This window comes from Diabrotica virgifera, chromosome 5, assembly GCF_917563875.1.
Source record: "Diabrotica virgifera virgifera chromosome 5, PGI_DIABVI_V3a".
NCBI lineage: Eukaryota > Metazoa > Arthropoda > Insecta > Coleoptera > Chrysomelidae > Diabrotica > Diabrotica virgifera.
In genome coordinates, this window is record NC_065447.1 from 29,024,389 (window position 1) to 29,045,282 (window position 20,894).

The 20,894-nt window shown below is 32.2% G+C and overlaps 1 protein-coding gene across 1 annotated transcript in view; it reads left to right on the forward strand.

Moving 5' to 3' along the window:
• LOC114334728 (serine/threonine-protein kinase SIK1) overlaps positions 1 to 20,894 on the forward strand; it is a 276,581-nt gene that overhangs the window by 159,315 nt on the left and 96,372 nt on the right. The window contains exons 4-5 of the mRNA XM_028284829.2: positions 4,839 to 4,954; positions 18,824 to 18,994. Of these exons, the coding sequence (XP_028140630.2) occupies positions 4,839 to 4,954; positions 18,824 to 18,994 (287 nt within the window). The remainder of the gene's footprint in view (positions 1 to 4,838; positions 4,955 to 18,823; positions 18,995 to 20,894) is intronic.

Sequence of the window (20,894 nt, forward strand, 5' to 3'; positions counted from 1 at the left end):
TTGATACTGGATTATTAAATTGCGAGGTATTCTAGTACTAAAAGGTACTCTTACTTTAAGTCGGTAGGACACACCGTTTTCTAGAAAAATCGATTTGAAAGTTTTTAGTTTTGGGAATTTGAAAAAAAATTGAAAAAAATTAAAAAAAAAACGATTTATTTTACCAACTTAAAGCAAGAGTAACTTTTAGTACTCGAATATCTCACAATTGAATAATCTAGTGTCAAAAATACTTAAAAATTAAAGACAATAAAATTATGCTATAAAATAACTATTGACCTACCCAACACGGACGCCTATGACCGGTAGTAGAAATTTGCCATTAATGAAATCGATTAATCTCTGGAAAATAAATAAATGTACCAGTTTTCATCTTTCTAAATAGTTTTTTTTAAATCTTTTTTTTGACATTCAAACAACGAAAAATTTTCAAATCGATTTTTCTAGAAAACGGTGTATTCTATCGACTTAAAGTAAGAGCACCTTTTAGTACTAGAATACCTAACAATTTAATAATTCAGAGTCAAAAATGCTTAAAAATTAAAGACAAAAAAGTTAGACGATAAAATAACCGTTGCCCTACCCAAAACGGACTCCTATGACCGGTACTAGAAATTCGCAATAGATGGAGTCGATTCATTACTGAAAAGTAAACATGTATACAAATTTTCGTTTTTCTAAATAGAAGCGTTCTGGAGGTATTTAAGAACAACTAATTACATGACGCCATCTTCAAAGAGCTCTAGCTCACTTAGGAAGCATTTTCAGACTAGGTGAATTGGGTTAAATTGTCTTAAAATTATCTGAGGAATCTCCTGTCTTCGTTTGTCGGTAGAGTTTCTGGACACCCTGTATATGTAATGTGATTTTTGTTGTGTAAAATTTTAAAAGATTTCAATTTAAAAAAAATAGATTGGAAAATTATTTTGGATTTTTTCTAGGAGAATTATGAAAGTCCCAAATGCAATCTAAGTGGTTAAAAAACATTGAATAAGGAAAGGCTTGTTTCTCCCACCTCTTTTATAATTATTGCTATTTTGCAGCAAGGGTAATAAATTAAAATATTTTTTATCAGTCGTATCTCATAGAAAATTCAATTAACTTTATTTTATTTTCCAAATTAATCGTTTTAAAGTTTTAAGCAAGGAAAATAGAAAAAAAACAATGGTCTTAGTAATTTTCAAATATTTTATTAATGTTCACCTACTTTTTGAGTGGGAGGATAAGCAAGTCAATTATAATTACTGAAGTTATCAGAACACTTTTCTGCAAAAATTTAGAAGAGGTTTAGAGGCTTTTTCACAGATCCACCCTGGTCTAATGCAGTACAAGAAAATAAGAAAAGAGAGAAATACTATAAAGCGTGGGTATTGTCAAATATAGCGTTCGTATTTTTCGTCGTTTGCTGGTTCATTTCTAAATTGAATAAATGTGACAGAAATATTCCGCTATATTTACATATGTATGACATTTTTTACACTCTGTGGCTTTCTGAGATGGTAAAGTACAAATCAAGATGCCACAGTTTGGTGAAACATGTCATTTATATAATATGTATAAGTATAGTCAACGTTTTTTTAAAATATGATTTGTATTTATTTATTTTATTTAATAATAGGTTTCCATGATATGAACGATAATAATAGTTTAAAGTGGCTAGGGCTAGAATGGGTAGTACAAAGTAATGCGGAAAAGGAGAGGGATGCAGTAAAGTTAAAGCAAGTTGAATGAACTGGAAGGAGACGAGTGGTGCATTATATGGTAGATTCTAGTGATTCTTCAGCTGTGATTTACGTAACTGAATGATGGGTAATGAAAAGAAAGGAGAACCACAAAAGCATGTGAATGAACGGGGTGGCAAAGGGATGTATGAAGGGAAGTCTAGCAGTGGCACCAATTGATACCAAAATGAGAGAGAATAGGTTGAGATGAGGAGAAAAAGGATTGACGCCTTTGAAATGTGGTGCTGGAGAAGAATGCTTCGGATCTCATGGACGGAACACAGAATAAATCACTCAATCCTCCAAGAGCTTAATATGTGGAAAACCATTCTCTGAATCCATGAGGGAAGCTCAGGACAGAAGCCGATGGAAAGAGATAGTTGCTCGTATTATAGGGAATCACGACACTCAGCAATGAGGAAACGACTGAGGAGAGGTTGAGATGGTTCGGGCACGTTCAACGTCGAAATGATCAAATCACTTAATACGAATAATTGCTAAATTGTTCCTGAAGCAGCAAGATTTGTCGCGAGAGGCTTACACAGGACATGTCTGTGAATGATATTGCTGTTGGTAGAACTCAACAAAATTAACTCTTCTCCAAATGACACCTCCGAGACGGAAGTTGGCAATTATCATAGCTATTCGGTGGATACGGTTATGGAAACTTCCCGTTAGCTTTGTAGACGGCTGCTCTGAAAAAATCATTTGATGTACTATCTGTTGCAAGATAATTCTGATAGTATGTCTGTACCATATCAACAGCATTCTCGAAAGCGATAGGAATACAGACCTAAATGTTAACACCCTTAATGACATTATAATAGAAGCTATAGAAGAGATACAGAAGATACACTGCCAAAAGACACCACATAACAAAAGAATAAGTAAAAGAATACAAAAATCTATTCGGACGGACAACCGAAAATATAAAAGCGAACAATTTCAACAAATAATTGAAGAAAGCAAGAGCCTCAAAGTTCTAAGAAGACAATTAACAAATGGCAAAAAAGAAATAACGAAATTTAAAGATAGAGATGGAAATATCATCATCAACAGAGATAAATTATTAAGGGTAGTAGAAGACTTCTATACAGAACTATACAACAGCCAACAAAACCATCATGAGCCACTCGAAGATTCAGGAAAAAAGTTAGTCAACCAAGGATCGGAATTGATGCCTGATAATCTACAGACGAAATCAGGAACGCATTGAGAAAATTGAAAAGAAATAAAGCTCCGGGAGAACACAATATCGCTATAGAAACCTTAAAGATTGGAGGAGAAAGACTTTTAAACAGCATAAAGGAATTGTTCAACTTATGTCTGCACCAAAGTGAAACACCTACAAGATGGCATAGTGCACTTACTATCTTGTTACACAAAAAGGGCGATCCAACAAACCTCGAGAATTACCGGCCCATAAGCCTATTAGACCACCTCTACAAGTTATTCACAAGAATAATAACAAATAGACCGGAAACAAAATTGGATTTTTACCAACATAGAGAACAGGCTGGTTTTAGGAAAAATTTTGGCACTAAGGACCACCTACACTGCATAAAAAGAATTATAGAAAAATCTATCGAATACAACCGACCATTGGTCCTCGCTTTCGTAGACTTTTGCAAAGCATTTGATACGATAGAAATTGACAGCATAATGAGAGCATTGGAGGAAAGTCGTATAGATTATCGATACTCCAAACTGATAGCGAACATATACAATAATGCAACCATGACCATCCGACTACACAAAGATACCAAATCTTTAAAAATCAAAAGAGGAATTAGACGGGGAGACACGTTATCTCCCAAACTCTTTACGGCAATACTTGAACATGCTTTCAAACAATTGGAGTGGGACGCCAAAGGAATAAATGTCGACGGTGAAAGGCTCTCCCACCTACGATTCGCAGACGACATAGTTCTTATAACAAACAACTTAAAACGGATTAGAACTATGCTTACTGAGTTAGATGCCGCCTGTAAAAAAGTTGGTTTAAACATAAATTTTGGAAAAACACAATACATGACAAACCTGGTACCAAGCGAAAATCCAAAAGTCGACGTCAACGAAATAGCATTGGTCCATAAATATAAATACTTAGGGCATGAAATCCAAATTGCCAGGGACAATCAAACTGCCGAATTACAGAGAAGGATCACCTTAGCATGGGCCGCATATGGAGCTCTATCAGACATCTTCAAGAGCAACTTGCCAAATTATTTGAAAAGAAAGACGTTCAATCAATGTGTGCTTCCAGTCATGACTTACGGCGCCGAAACATTATCGTTAACCCAGGCTACAGCAACGAAACTTAGAGTGGCCCAAAGAAGAATGGAACGGTCACTACTTGGACTGACTCTCAGAGAAAGGGTCAGAAACGAAAAAATCAGAAGAAGGACAGGCGTCACAGATATCACAGAGCGAGTAGCATGGCTGAAGTGGAATTGGGCGGGCCATGTAGTCAGAATGAAGGACGGGAGGTGGACCTAAAAAAATACAGTGCGGAGACCAAGATAAGACAGAAGTAGAGGTAGACCACCTACACGATGGACAGACGACGTCAAAAGGATTGGTGGAAATTGGTTGCAGAAAGCCCAAGATCGACAAAACTGGAAGAAATAAGGGGAGGCCTATGTTCAACTTTGGATACAGAAGGCTAGATGATGATGATGATGTCTGTACCATTCTCTCAGATTGCGCAGCTATAATATTCTACGTCTCCCTAAACTTCTCCTTCTTTGGATCTTTCCCTTAATAATCAGTTATAGTAAGTTGTATCTCTCTCCACGTGTAATATGTTAGAGATATGAAATTTATAGAATAATCAAACGTAAGGCTTTTATAAAAAAAATTTGTAAAAGTTTATAAGCTTAGATAAATAATCAAACAGCAGCTTTAATCATGTTTTTGCTCTTATAAAGGTAGACCCAACAGCTGAGTAAATGTGCGATGGCTTTCCACGTTTTAATACAAATCTGCAACAGGCTTTAGTACTTATAATTCTTAGTACTTATAATTCTTAACTGCTTCAGTAGCAAACATACAAATACCCTTCTTGCGTACCTGCATAGGTAATAGATTTTTATAACCGACTCTTGTTCTTTTCAGATTACATTGCCAGGTACGGTCGAATGACTGAGGATCAATCTAGGAATAAGTTCTGGCAGATCCTGTCAGCTGTAGAATACTGCCACAATCGTAATATAGTACACAGAGATTTAAAGGTAAGTAAGTTTCGGTTATCGCATAGCAGGTCTTCATTTGCGGTGCACTCAACGAAAAAGGTACGTAATATCAATAAAAATGTTAATTCAGACAACAAACGCAATACTTAAAATTTGTCCAATTCTTGGTTTTATTGGAACAACAAAGCGATGTTCATCAATTCATTATTTTCGTTAGTTGAGCCAATGTATTACGTTTATTGAATGGATGAACATTCATTATGTATACCATAATATCACTTTATTGATATTACGAACTCTGTTCATTGAGTCAACGAACACTATTCATTGAAACAACAACGTCGTTAATTGACCGACGAAGACTATTCGTTGTGTCAATAACAGTGTTATTTCTCCTAACGTATTTCGTTTATTTCTACAATTATTTCCGTTTATTCTTACAATTAATTCCGTTCACTCCCACAATAAAAACGGTTATTCTTACAAGCAATTCTATTCATTCTTACAATCAGTTTCGTTCATTCCTACTATGAACGTATTTTATATTATTAATTACTGAATGCATTAGCCCAATGTATGATATTGATTAATAATAATTTTTTAAATCTCCCTTTTTTGTCGGACTTTACACTGTGTATTTCTCATAATATGAGAAATCGTATTATGATTTCACTTTTACAGTGCGCTGGAATAAGTGTTACACTCCCCCCCCCCCCTTATTAACTTATTTATTTTTAGCACATAAGCAAAACGCTCGGACATGTCGATTTTTAAAATAATCAACGTATATTATAACATCAATGTTTCGAACTTTACACGATCCCTCTTCAGGTGACAGGCATAACTTTGATTTTTTAAATAGGAAAGTACATCATGTGACAGCTCATTTAAAAGCGTTTGAAATAGTGATTCCAAAAATGTATAACACTTTAATCCTTTTTGAGAGCGCAGGTGCACAATTTCGATCGAATTCTTTTTAAACGCATTCATTTTTTTGGAATCCTGAGAAAACTAATAAGTATTTTTGAAAAATTTTAACGCAGAATCAAAGATTACATTATTATCGAGGGCTGAAAGTCCCTTAGAATAAACAAAAAGTTTCTTTCGAATGGTATATTTGAAATTAAAAATCATACTAAATTTTCTCTTTTTCACCCCTGTGACTTATTAAAATAATCATTATGAAGTTCTCAGGAACTTCAGACCCTCGATAATACTGTAATATTTTATTCGGCATTTAAATTTTCAAAAATACTAATTAGTTTTCTCAGGATTCGAAAAAAATTTAAAAATAATTCGACCGAAATTTCACGATAATAGACACACGAAAACTTCCTTCTACTACGGACTACACTTGGAAACGAAATGAAATTATTATTCGGCACTTTGGCAGAGGTAATAGCATTGTTTAACAAATAGTTATTTTTTAAATAATGGTAACACAGAGAAGCTAGGGGTATCACGATAAGGAAAAGCCGTTACATTTCAATTGGTCAAGCAAAACATTTATTATCTTAACAACTACGTTTATTGTCACCATGAACGCATTGATTGTGGTTATTAAATGCAGTAGTAGATTGATTAATGCATTCGTTGTCACAACAATCAGTTTACATCTATACAATAATCATGTATTACTCTATATTAACAACATTTGTACATTGTTTTAATGAAATCTGTACGTTGTCATGATAAAACAAGGTAATTGCTTGTCATCTACGAAATCAAGAAAGTGAGTTGCTGCCAGAATTAACATTATTTATTAAATATACGAAACTAAGTTATTGTCTGAATAAATTGAGTGTTGTTGATTAATGTACTCTAGTTATTTTCACAACTATTATTCAATAATTGTTACAATAACCAAATACATTCGTCAATGTCTAAAAGTTCGTTGAAAGAAAAAATTAAATTTTTGTTACAACGAAATATTATTCAATAATCACTGTTAATCAATATTACGAACTAAATTTTTTTTGAGTGGTTGTTCGCGGATAAAACCGCGATGTTTCATCTGTCTTTCTTCCGCGGATACACGTGTACACGTCACTGTTTGCGTTTTACATTATTACACATGAAGAAATAAATTGTTTATTTGGAATTTGGGAAGCGGTATCCCAGAGAGATTTATTCACACGTGTGTTGCCTTCAAGAGAAAAAAGCAAAGAAAATTGCGACCGTCGTAAGGCATAAGAGAGAGAGAAATATGTGTGTCTGTTGCCTTCTGGAGTAAACAGAATCGCGGTACCTTTCACCACGCTGTAACTAATAAAATAAAAATAAAAATGTATACTCCATCTAATTTACTTACCGTTGCACGTCATCCGCGTTATAGCCCGAGACGTCACATGATACCAACACGAAATATTTAGGCGCTGGGGGTGTTCTTTATCACTTTGACGAGTACACTGGAATGACAGCGACTAGACATATTTTATTATATACGCGTAGAAATAATATTTAAAGATTTCGATTAATGTTAACCTAAAGAAATATACAATAATATGTTTCATGTAATTTGTATAAATGGATTATAAAGCGTTTTTATGAAGCACATTTGTTCGGAATACACTGTAACTATAATCGAACGGAGATGATATTTTGGCATAAATTGGTAATATTTATTTGACAGTTGCGGTGATGACACTTCATATTTGTTTATATTCTTTACTATAAGTATTTGTTTAATTATATTTACTGTTTTTATTATGTACTTTAACGTAAGATTATAACTTAATTTTTGTTTTCTATTTCTAAAGTTTTTATTTATTTACATTCAATATTAATTTGTTTTGCTGTATTATACTTCTGCAAAAATTGTATGATGTATTTGATTTAAATTGAATTCAAGAATTTTTTGTAATTGGGCAACAATGTCAACTTAGATCTCTAACGTAAATAATGACGTTCAACGGTAAGTAAATTAGACGGACTGTATACCATTTTTATTCAGTTGCAATGCGAAGGCAAAACAATCTTACTTTTCAATTAGAATACGGAGTGCAGTCCAGCACTCTGAATCGACGATTTTCGACTCTTGTTGGAGTCTCATCGGAAAGAACATAGGCACTGTTCTCCATATGTTAACTGATTCGCATCGAGAGCTTTTCCCACCCATCGCAACCGAAGTGATGATAGTAGGTGGCTAGCGCCATCTGGCATTGAAAGACGAAGTAGTTTTCAATCCTAATAGTAAATTATTAATATTGAAAATATTAAAAATATTACTAAAAGATTTTTAAATTGAAAACTTATTGGTACACTTTCCTGGTGACACCTCCAAGACTTCTACAATTTGCAAGTCAAATGGATGCTGCAGTGAAGACGAGGGATTTACTTCGTGCAGTAAAAGGGAGTATTTGCAAGTCTTTTATCTTTGGGAGTCAACAGTGAAGAGGTTTGCGGTACTTTTCACCGCGTAGTAACTAGTGGATTTACTTCGACACGAGGCAGGAGAGAGATATTTACACATCTGTTGCCTTTGGGAGTCAGTGTTGAAGAGAAGAACTTTCTGTTTGCATTTCAAAAATGTACGTATATCTAACGGAGTGGGGAACAGGATGAAAAGTAGGAATTATTATTCAGAGTTGGCTTAAATAATTATTTAAGATTGAGGGTTGAACTTATGGAATAATTTCCATTTTTATTCAATTTTTTTTGTGTTTGGGATAAAAAATCTCGTAAACTATTCTTGCAATTTGTTTTTCCATTTATTGTAACAATTTGGCATCTCTAAAAACAGAGTTTTTTTTTTCTGAAAGCTCCAATTTTATCGCAGATTTACTACCGACACGGTGTTTCTCAACTTCGGCTTGTTTTTGTATTTGTTTTTCGCAAGAATAATCGACAGTCGTTCGAACTAACCCAAAAAGCTTGGTGTTTGGTAAAAGTAGAATAATTCACCAGATTAGGCTTTAAACGAGCCACGTCACAATGAAATATGAAGAAATTACGAGAACCAATTATGTAAATGGCACAAAAAGGCGTTAGTAGAATTGGAAAGGTGTGACCGAGAAACATTTGCGAATATTTAACCCAGAAGGGTTTTCGAGGAGCAAATTGAATTCGGCTGCCTTTTGCGATGTAAATACCGTGAAATTTTTATGATAGTGGCACGTTTTTATAAGGATTATGTGGAGTTGAGTGGCGATACAGTCACTTTAAATAACAAAGATAGTTTGTCTTTTGTAAATTTTAGCAGGAGATAAAGTAAAAACAGTATGAATAAAAGAGATAACATTGAAAATTCGAGTGATATTATCAATGAAAAAAAAAACATTAATTAATAAAATTATAATTCAGATTTGGATTAAACTACAATTTAAAAAATAAATGTTTATTTAGCTCTAAACAAAAACAAATGGTTGCTCAAATAAAAGAAATGGGAATTTTCAAGACCATAGTCTAATATTCCGCAACTTATGTTACAATATAAAATTAAACCTTATCTATCACAATATTTATACATAAAAAATATGCCCACTTCTGCATTGAAGTAAAACTGGACATGACAGATCCTAGTTGCCATCTAAGAAATATTTTGTATCGCCAAGTAAGCTCATAAGTCATCTATATATGTATATTGTTACCTAATTGGGTTTGAACACAGGGGATATACAAAAATAAATTAGAATAGAACTGAAAAAAATGAAAATATAAATTGAAGAATAATGATTTAACACAATATTTAGTTGATAGAAAAGTTGAACTTCAACTATATTTAGAAGAAAAATACTTAAACAAAACAAAGGGTTAATAAATGAATAACATAAAAAAATAGAATAAAATTAACGTTACAAAGTTTTAATTCTGTTCATGGTAGGATTAGCCCGATCAGGGAACACAAAATTTTATGAAAACCTCCAAAAAATAAAGAAAGGATGAAAATTTGGGAATAGGTAGTTGAAATTGTCTATTATTATATAAGAAAAAGTTTACGTTAAGTTAAAATAAAAATTAAGAAATAAGGGGTGAAAAAATATACGTTCAAAATAAGTCCGAAATAGAATAAATAGACGGTTTTTCGCAGATAACTCAAAAAGTAAGTATTTTAGCGAAAAAATATTCTTAGCAAAAATATAGCTTATAAAAAACTGACAAAAATGATGTATGCATGAGGTCTGTAGACCCAGTAGAAGCAGAGTTGTAGCTAATGAAAAGTAGGTTCTTCTTCGTCAAATTGAAAATCGAATATTTCAATTTGAAATAACCAAAAAACAGAGCTCTTTTCGGGGAAAATTCATTACAACTTTTTTAAAGTGTTTAAAAAAAAGGTTTATTTTTGTTTTTTTAAAAAAAGTTCTAACATTAAAACTAAGTGAGTTACGCTCAAAATATTGCTGGTCTTTTATATTTTTTGCTAAAAAAATCGCGAAAATTACCCCCTAATTAGCTTCTTAAATAAAATTAATCGTTATCGCTTTACAAGTTACTTTACTTATGTATTGTTTATATTATCTATAAGTTTCATTGGTTTAAAGTTCTCATTTTTGAAAAAAATTAGGTTTAAAACAAAACATTTTTTTTTATTTTGAAAAAAAAATTTATTTTTTATGGAAATAACTTAAACATTATTAGTAATACCAAAAATCGCAAACAGTAATAAAATGTTCGTTTGCTTTTCTGAATATTTTTGTTTTTTGTTTTCTTGTTAGACAAAAATTGGCTATGCTATGGCTGTTCAAAATTTGCCTAAACTCGTGATTAGTTACTCGTTCAAGCCATTTTAACTAGAGATTTTTCAAAAATAAGCACTTTGAACCGATAAAACTTACAGATCATATAAATAATACATAAGCAAAGTAACTTGTCAAGTGGTAATGATAAAATTTATTTGTGATGCTTATTAAGGGGTGATTCTCGCGATTTTTTTTACCAAAAAATAAAACGGACCAACAATATTTTGAGCGTAACTGACTTATTTTTAATGTTAGAAGTTTTTTTAAAAAACAAAAATAAACCTTTTTTAACAGGTTCACTGTCCAGGTTTTAGAGTGGAAATTGGTCATAAGTCCAGTTATGTTTTTGTAAAAATTGATATATCTGGCTTTAAATAAACAAATAGTGTTGTAAAATATATAAATATGTAGGTAATTAAAAAATATTTGTTTTAAAGGGTACCACATATGGACTGTGGACTCTATAGAACAAAAATGACTAAAAGTTATCTCGTGAGTCCACAGACCACATGTGGTATGTGCATACTTTCCTCATTTTATCCATTTTTCCCTGTATTAAATAAGAAATGGCATAGACAACTCATCAATTACGATAAACTTAGGTCGTCTTTACTAAGACAACAAAATACGTGAAATTAGCTACCAATTCGCAAGACCTTGACCTGGTACAAAAAAGTTGCTGTCGATGTTCTGTTTGGAGTGGGTATCATAAATACAGTTTATTTGTTCAATAAATTGAACCAGCAAAATAAATGTACAATATTGCAGGCCCAAATGAGTATTGTGAAAAATCTTTTGGGTATAAACTTTGTTCAGACACCTGCAATGCCTCGTCACAAGTACAGCATTTTCTTAAACCGCTGGACAGAAAAGATGGAAAAATTACTAGACGTAGGTGTGGCGGATGCTATAATGAATTTCGTCAAAAAGGAGAAACATCAGCAGCTGCCACTAATAAAGCCAAAACAGTTTCACAAATATGCAACATCTGTACCAAACCGTATTGTCTACAATGTTTCCAAAAAGTACATTGAACATATAACTTTTTTTCAATACTTTTTCCTTTTCAATAAATATTTACTTTTCATTACATTGTATATTATTATTTTATCTTACATATCCATTTTTTAGTTCGCTAAAAGTAAAAACGCAATAAAATATAGGTGTTTAGTATCGATATTACATTTATCGCAATTACGATAAAATTACACATTTTTTCTCTTTGTCCCAACATTATTTATAATATGGGATACGTTCTGTCAAGTTCACGTCTAATAAAGGACATTCTCTTCACGTCCACTTTTATAAACAACCTGAAAATTGTATCTACGAACAGGCCACATATGGTCTGTGAACTGGTAGTGCTTTTAGTCCACAGACCATATGTGGTATGTGGACAGTGAACCTGTTAAACACTTTAAAAAAGTTAAAATTAATTTTCCCCGAAAATTGCTCTGTTTTTGGATTATTTCATATTGAAATATTAGATTTGGAATTTGACGAAGAAGAACCTACTTTTCATTAGCTACAACACTGCTTTTACTGGGTCTACAGATCTTATGCATAGACCATTTTTTTCAATTTTTTATAAGCTATATTTTTACTAAGAATATTTTTTTCGCTAAAATACTTACCTTTTGAGTTATCTGCGAAAAACCGTCCAAAAACATGTTTTTTTTGTTAAAAATGAACATATTCACTCGCAAATAACTCAAAAAGTATTGACTTAGCGAAAAAACTCTATAGAACAAAAGTTGTATAGAATTAGTCTTACCCAATTCCGGTCTTATTTTGAATTTTTTGTAAAATGGAGGGGATGTAGAATTGTAAACTTTTTCTTATATAATAATAGACAATTTCAACTACCTATTCCCAAATTTTCATTCTTCCTTTATTTTTTTTGGGGTCAGAGTGTTCTTTGATCGAGATAGTTACTTAGATTCGCAAACGGTAATAACGTTATCAGGTGTTCGTTCATACATCATCCCTTTTAAAGCAATCTCCTTTCGAAAAACGACACACAAAAGTAGTTTCCCGTCTTCCACCTTTTATGTGTTCTGAGAAAATTTCGAGAGGAGCACTTTGGGTCTAGTAGCGAAGACATCAGCCACTTTCATATCGAACTTTTCATGTCGACAATAACATGGGCGGAATTCGGGTTTCAAAGGAGGCGAAGCCACGGATAATAATCATTTCGTATCTGGATATAAGTACGGACGAAAAATGAAATAATTTTAGAAGTTATACTTCTTTAGGCGCGTTGGGAGTAAATTTATATGTGCGCGAATTCATCAAAATCTTGGTACCCGGCGCAGCTTAAACGTTATACGTCCTCTGATTGGGTAATTACAATGACCTGTCAATAATTGTTCAATATGTCGGTTATGGGTAAACAAATGTTGTGTATATTAGTTTTTATTGTTGTGAGGACAGAGAAAAAAAAACAAGATTATAATTGAATTGACTTTTTAAATAGTTTTTAAAAGCAACAGGTAAGTGCGTAATTGTAAATGTTTCAGTATCGTAATAAAAAATTACATAGGTACCTACATATTTGGAAAATGTAAATTAAACCTACTTAGTATGTAATGCTTTGATTTACATAATTTGATTAAAAACAAAATTTCTACCAATATTCATCTAATATTGTTTTCTTACTCTATGTTTTGTTGTATTTTAATATTTCAATTCCACAAAAATCAAACTAATTTGTTTAAATTCAGAACTGTCAAAAGTTTAAAACGTTCAGTTGGACTATCTTTCAACATGATGCATATGTCTCCGTAGCCAAAATCTAAAGATGCTTGAATTTCAAAACTAACCGCGCCAATGTACGCGGGTTCAATCCCCAATACAAACTTTTATTTTTTTATTTTTTTTATACATTTTATGATTGTAAGTATATTATTATATAATTTTTTTCCAGAAAATAAGTATTTAGTTAAAATTTTTCCAACAATTATTTTTCAGAAATCATTTTTGTGGCATTTTTCAATGTGTTTGTGTGTGTTTTATTCTTTTATTTTTTTTAATTTTTGGTACTGTTTTAATAAAATTTTTTGAAAAGTAGTAAGTATTAAAATTAGTTTAATATTTAAATAAAATATAAATAAACTGTTTAAAGTATATTAATTTCGTTGAAATCATAATAATAGAAGTATAACTTCTTACGTGCGTACAAAGTACACACATACACATACCTATTCTTTTTTTATATATAATAATGTGTATGACATCAAAGAGTTAGAATCAAAGAATAGTTCTTCAACAAAAAGAAAAGAAAGAAAGAAAGAAAGTTTTTATGCAAGTTATAAGTAAGCATTGATGGATTCGACTGTTACTTGGTGGAAGTTCATTTTGTCTAAGAATAAAATATTCAAAACTTTTTTTATGTTCTCTACTTTCACAAATGTATTACAATTTATTCTCACTACAGTTGTTTCGGCAAAGTGCCTTTCTCAAGTGATCTATTTTTACTATACGTCTACATTTTATAGTCGTCATTTCCTATAGAATCTATTTTTCTATTATTGAAAGCTCTTTTGTGTTCTGCTATACGTTGCTTAAAGGTTCTACCAGTTGGACCAATATAAGTTCTTAGGCAAGTTTGTGCATACTTAGTAACCACCTGTAAGTGCTTTTCTCCGAGAGTAACTCGAAGATTGTTCTTACTTGGTTGAGATCACCTCCTTCCCGTTTGTGTTGTTTTTTGTTGCCATTAGTGTTGTAACTATACAACAAAATTCATTATTTATCTAGAGATATGTTAAATCCAAGTAAAATCCTGCAGTTATCTTGTCTGGAGTTAAATTACCGACCGAACTCCCAAACTCCACTCTGTGTTTTAATGATCCAAGTTTTTTTCTTGAAATAATTTAAATCTAGCTCTCCTCAATCTAAGAATCAAAATTACTCATGTTCCAGAGGAGACAAAACAGAGTGTCCGTCATACTCAAGTCTCTACTTCATTGCTAGACAAGCTTATTCTTTCAATAACCTCAGTAACTTTTCAGTAACCTTTCAGTAACCTTTCGATGAGTGAACTCAATTTAACCGAACTCATGCTTATTAAACTTACCTATTCAAGACAATTTCAAGAAATTTTTCTTCTCGAGGCTCGATTCAATTTCAAAAGATCTTTTTTATCCATGAATCCCTTTCTGGCGACATTGATTTTTAAGAGTTGATGAAAGTTTAAAGTATGCCTCTATGTCATTTATCCAAAAGTATCCTCTTCTCTGGCCCTCTAGAGAAACTCGTGTTAAAAATAAGCATATTAGGTTATAATAATATGGTCTATAATATACTCTCTCCAACTTCAGGTTAAAATATTAGTTTCTTGACGCTCTGCGTGAGTTCAAGAGAATCACCCATAGATGTAAAACGTGCTTTATATTTAAGGCTCAACCAGCATCCCAATTAATGGCAGACTTGCCAAGAGAAAGTATAGTGTGTTCTTAATAATTTACAAACGTAGGGACAAACCTAGGTGGACCATTCAATCTAAAAACGTCTAAAATTAGTAAGGACCATATAATCAAATATTATATCGTTGTGTTTATCTGCATGGTTACTCGAACCTGTCACCTTGACCTTATCTTAAGTTTCACTAAAGAGCCACTTTTCCTAACCATCACAATTTAAAAAAAATAACTCAACGAAGCACCCCTTTAGTTCTCTCCCTCTTTCACGTTCTACTTACGTTCAATTATTTGCAGTATACTAATAGTAGTTGACTAAACCAAGTTATGAAAGTTTTTATGCTGAAAATGCTATGATGTGTCAAATGTCGTGGAAAGTCTGCATAATAAACGAAGTAATTTGTGATACTCCTCAATGTCCAATGTATCCCACCGTGCCGAAACATAAACACTTAATCCACAAGGAAAAGAAAACCATCAATCACAAAAATTGAAAAAATCCTTTTTCTATGGATGCTATACAATATGCAACTTCTTTCACTACTTACATACATTCAAAACGAACAATTCCTTACGCAGTGAGAAAAGTCGGCCATTGCAGTGAGAAATATTTTTTTCTCACGGGTTCTCCTACGGTCTTCCATAGTATGATCGCCGTTTCCATGGTAACATGCACAATACAAACACAATTATTAATGTTGTCAAATAAATGTGTTAAAGCAAAACCTACCAGGAATTACCTTTCAAAACTGTTCAAAAATAACTGTTAATTAGAATTTTAAAAAATAAGGTATATAAATTTAAAGAATATTAAATACCTACATGTATATGTATTTTATTTCAATTTATGCATATAGTATACCTAAATGCACCTAAATTATTTAATTTTGAAGTTTGAACTCTTGACAAAACCGCATCCATAGAAAAAGTACAGTGTACTACACATGAGAAAATGATATATTTCTCCCTCGCTTGATTTGCGGCCCTCGTCTCGTGCATCGGCTCGTGCCAACAAACTTCTGAGCTCGTGAGAAATAGGTCTTTTTTCTCACTTGTTGTAGAATATACTATTGTAAAAGGGATAAAATTTTATTAAAAATCCCTTTAAGGGCTACATCACAAAACGTTTCCGATTTTATTAAAAATCATCATCAGTGTTAAAATAGGTTGGATGCCAGCTGAGCCACCAAACAAATATTAGGGTAAAAACCCTTTAAATACTATATAGTTGCATTAAAGGTGGATACTTAAATAAAACTCTATAGTATGGATATAGATTAAACAGGATTAATAGCAACTCAGTTACTATTAATTTGTTTTAATGTAACCAACTCAATTTACATTCCACGTGTTGGGAAGGTCCATACCTTACCTAAGGGCATCATTCTGTTTAATCTATATCCATCCTATGGAGTTTTATTTAAGTATGTACCTTTAATGCAACTATATAATATTTAAAGGGTTTTTACCATAATGTTTCTTTGGTGGCTCAGCTGGCATCCAACCTGTTTTAGCACTGATGATAATTTTTATTAAAATCGAACACGTTCTGTGATGTAGCCCTTAAAGGGATTTTTAATAAAATTTTATACCTTTTACAAAAGATTTTTTCCAATTTTTATAAACACTTAAAGTTGTATCTACAGGGTGATTGATTAGTAGGGTAAAGCTCAATAGCTCCGCTATAGTAATAGATAGCAATAAAAGTTAATAACAAAAATTTTAGCCACCTTTGAGCTTCACATTACAAAATTAGTTAGAATGTTACAGGGTGTTCGATAACACAGTGGCAGGCCAAACTTTTGTTTTTTTTTAATGGAACAGCCTATATTTTATTTTATATTCGAAATCCTGTTAACTTCTCCATCACAAAAATATAAAGGTTTGTAATGTTATATAGGGTATTTACAAAGTTACAATTTTTTATGAAAATCGTAACAAGTTCAACTCCGTGTATAAATAAAAATAAGCAAAACAACAATGGTTTATTAATGCCATATTTTTAACGTATTGCCAAAATTTTCAAGAATGGTCGATATTGTTAATTTTCTTTATATCTAATACAGGGTGAGACAAAACGCAAGTACATTATTTTCTCAGTAATTTTAATTGGAACACCCTGTATTTTATCACTGTTGAAAAGTACCATTACCGTACTTTAAATTTTAGATAACATTCCCTATGTCCAAATTTATTAGTTTTCGAGATATTTTCATTTTTCAATCGACCAGTAGCGTGTCCACCCAAATCATCAGAATTTGATAAACTGGACTGATTTTTTTGGGGTTACGTTAATAATGAAGTTTATAAAATACCTTCAACAACAAGGGATGAGATGAAAAATAGAATATAAAGTGTATTTCGGTGTGTTAATTTGCTCTGTAGAGTAAGTAGCTCATTCAATGATCGTTTTTAGGCGTACATAAATGTGTTAGGACATAATTTTGAACACCTTATGTAATTAAATATTAAAAATATTTTATTAGAAGTATCTTCTAATTTTTTCAAACATGTTTTTTTGCAAAATGTATTACTGATAAATTATGTTTCGTTCTTTATTTGTTACATTGTTACATTTACATACAAAAGTAGTGTTTAATTATTGTCTTCACAAAATATTGTATTTTGTGTTTGTGTGTTTTTTTTGTAAAATTTATTACTAATTTTCTTTGTTTATTTGTTGCATTTACATAAAAACAGTTTTTAATTGTTTCAAAAATGTTGCATGTACTGGTTGTGTTTTTGTTTGTAAAATGTATTAGTAATAAATTATTTTTAGTTCTTTATTTACTGCGGTGTTACATGGATTACCAGATTGATAATCGGTAATCTTCAATCGTCAATTCAGTCATGGCTTACTTAAAATTTAGATAAATTTAAACACCTAAACTAATTTGCTCTGAAAAATGAAAATATCCCGAAAACTAGTAAATTTGGGCATAGGGAATGTTATACAAAAATTAAAGTACGTTAAGGTTACTTTTCAATAATGATATAAAATACAGCGTGTTCCATTTAACATTACTGATAAAATAATGTACTTGCGTTTTGACTCACCCTGTATTTGCTATAACGAAAATTAGCAATATCAATAATTCTTAAAAATTTTGACAATAATTAAAAAGATATGGCACTAATAAACCACTGCTGTTGTGCTTATTTTTATTTATACAGGGAGTTGAACTTGTTACGATTTTCATACAAAATTGGTTATAACTTTGTAAGTACCCTGTATAACATTACAAACCTTTATATTTTTGTGATGGAGAAGTTAACAAGATTTCGAATACAAAATAAAATATAGGGTGTTCTGTTGTGCTTATTTTTATTTATACAGGGAGTTGAACTTGTTACGATTTTCATACAAAATTGGTTATAACTTTGTAAATACCCTGTATAACATTAAAAACCTTTATATTTTTGTGATGGAGAAGTTAACAAGATTTCGAAGATAAAATAAAATATAGGGTGTTCCATTTTAAAAAAACATAAGTTAGGTCTGCCACTGTGTTATCGAACACCCTGTAACATTCTAACTAATTTTGTAATGTGAAGCTCAAAGGTGGCTAAAATTTTTGTTATTAACTTTTATTGCTATCTATTACTATAGCGGAGCTATTGAGCCTACTAATCAATCCCTACTAATCAATCACCCTGTATATTATAATATAATCACATTATGATGGCGTAATTGTGTTATTGGGGCGTTAAATTAAATTTGTAGGGGAAAACATAGACTCTTTAATTTTTTTCAAATCGTATCTTCTTGATAGTTTCACTAGTTTTTTAAATATAACGTTTTTTTGCAGGCTGAAAATCTTCTTTTAGACTCCAATAATAATATAAAGATAGCAGATTTTGGATTTTCTAATTACTACACAATAGGCGGCCAGTTGTCAACGTGGTGTGGGTCGCCCCCGTATGCCGCCCCTGAAGTTTTCGAGGGCAAGAAGTACGTTGGACCAGAAATTGACATATGGGTGAGTACGGAGTTTCACTATCGATTCCATTCGTAAGTAAATACTCATACCGAGCAGAACAGTTGTTAACTTTATTATTACCAACGAATATAGACAAAGCCTCTATATAACCTCTATATTCCTTGTTATTACATCATCGTACTTTATGTCATTAGCGCAAGAAAAATACACTAGATGAAGATTAAGCCAAAGGAATATTATTCTGTGAGAATTATTGGAGAAATCTTAAATTTAGAGCTGTTTAAATATTATTATTCGTTAAATGAGATAATAGGATTCTTCTTATTGAACAAGGTTTTATTATAATTTTGTGAAAATATTTTGTAGTAAGGTTAACAAGGTATATTTTTAAAATTTTATATAAAATTTCTTTATAAATTAATTTAAGGATAGGTACTTGAGTTTTTGAGATAAAGCAAAAATTTATCATCAAAAATATCTTATGTTTTAAAATCGTAATATATAAAAATAAATTTTTATTGTAATTGTCCCAATTAGCAATATTTTATCACTTCTGTAGAGGTTTCAAAAATCAATCAGTCTATCAACAAACAAACAAAATGAAATAAATGGATTTTTATAATTTTACACTTAGGTTTAAAGAATACATTTTTTACATTGTACCTCAGGGAATTACAAGAAAAATATAGAAGGTATAACAATTATTAGCAACAATTTTCCATACGCAGAGGAAATAATAGGCGACTACCAAAGCGGATTCAGACCGGGAAGGTCGACTATAGACCAGATCTTCCTCCTACGCCAGGTGTTGGAAAAAAACTGGGAATTCAACCGCGATGTACACCAAATCTTCGTGGACTTCTAACAAGCTTACGATTCTGTTAGCAGAGAAGCATTGTGGGAGACTATGGTAGAAATGGGAGTTCCTGGAAAACTGGTACGATTAGCAAAGGTGAGCACGGAGAATGCTTCCGCACGAATCAGAGTTGGCAGCAACTGCAAGAATCAGAGTCGGAAGAATTCCTCATTGACACCGGACTTAGACAAGGAGATCCTCTCGCCCCCCTGCTGTTTAACTTCGCACTGGAACATGCAGTAAGGAAAGCTCAGCCACAACTGACAAACGGATTTGCCGCCCAAGGATCAAAAATACTATTAGCCTTTGCGGATGACGCGGACACAATTGCACAATCCACCAGAGATGCAAGAGAAGTTTTCACCCTATTCGAGAACGGAGCCAAGGAAGTTGGTCTTAAGGTCAATGAGGACAAGACCAAGTACATGGTGGTTACGAAGAACCCAAGACCAAGGGTTAGACAAAACGTAACAATTAATGAATACAATTTTGAAGTCGTCAAAGAATTTAAGTACTTGGGAGCGATCATAACATCTGAAAATAACTATGAAAAGGACGTGGCAGCCAGGATTATTGCAGGAAACAGGGCATATTACTCGTTAAGGACCCTACTTAAATCAAAAATACTCTCAAGACCAGCAAAAATAAGAGTATATAAGACAATAATTCGTCCCACAATAACGTAGGGAAGCGAAACCTGGACTCTGAATCAGCGGGAAAAAACAAAATTACTGGTACTTGAAAGAAAGATACTGCGGACTATCCATGGGCCTTGCAGAGAAGAGACAACAGGAGAATGGAGAAGAAGACACAATGATGAACTCCAGACAATATACGGAGATGAAAACATAGTACGCTACATTAAATCAAACAGAATACGATGGGCGGGTCACGTACTAAAATCAAGTGACGAAAGACTTCTAAACTCCACATTCTGGGAAAGGCCCGATGGAAAAAGGTCAGTTGGTCGCCCAAGAAAGAGATGGAAGGACGCAGTAGCCAGCGATCTACGCAAAATGGGAGTACAGCAATGGGAAATAGCTGCTCAAGACCGACAACAATGGAGGGAAATAGTAAACGCGG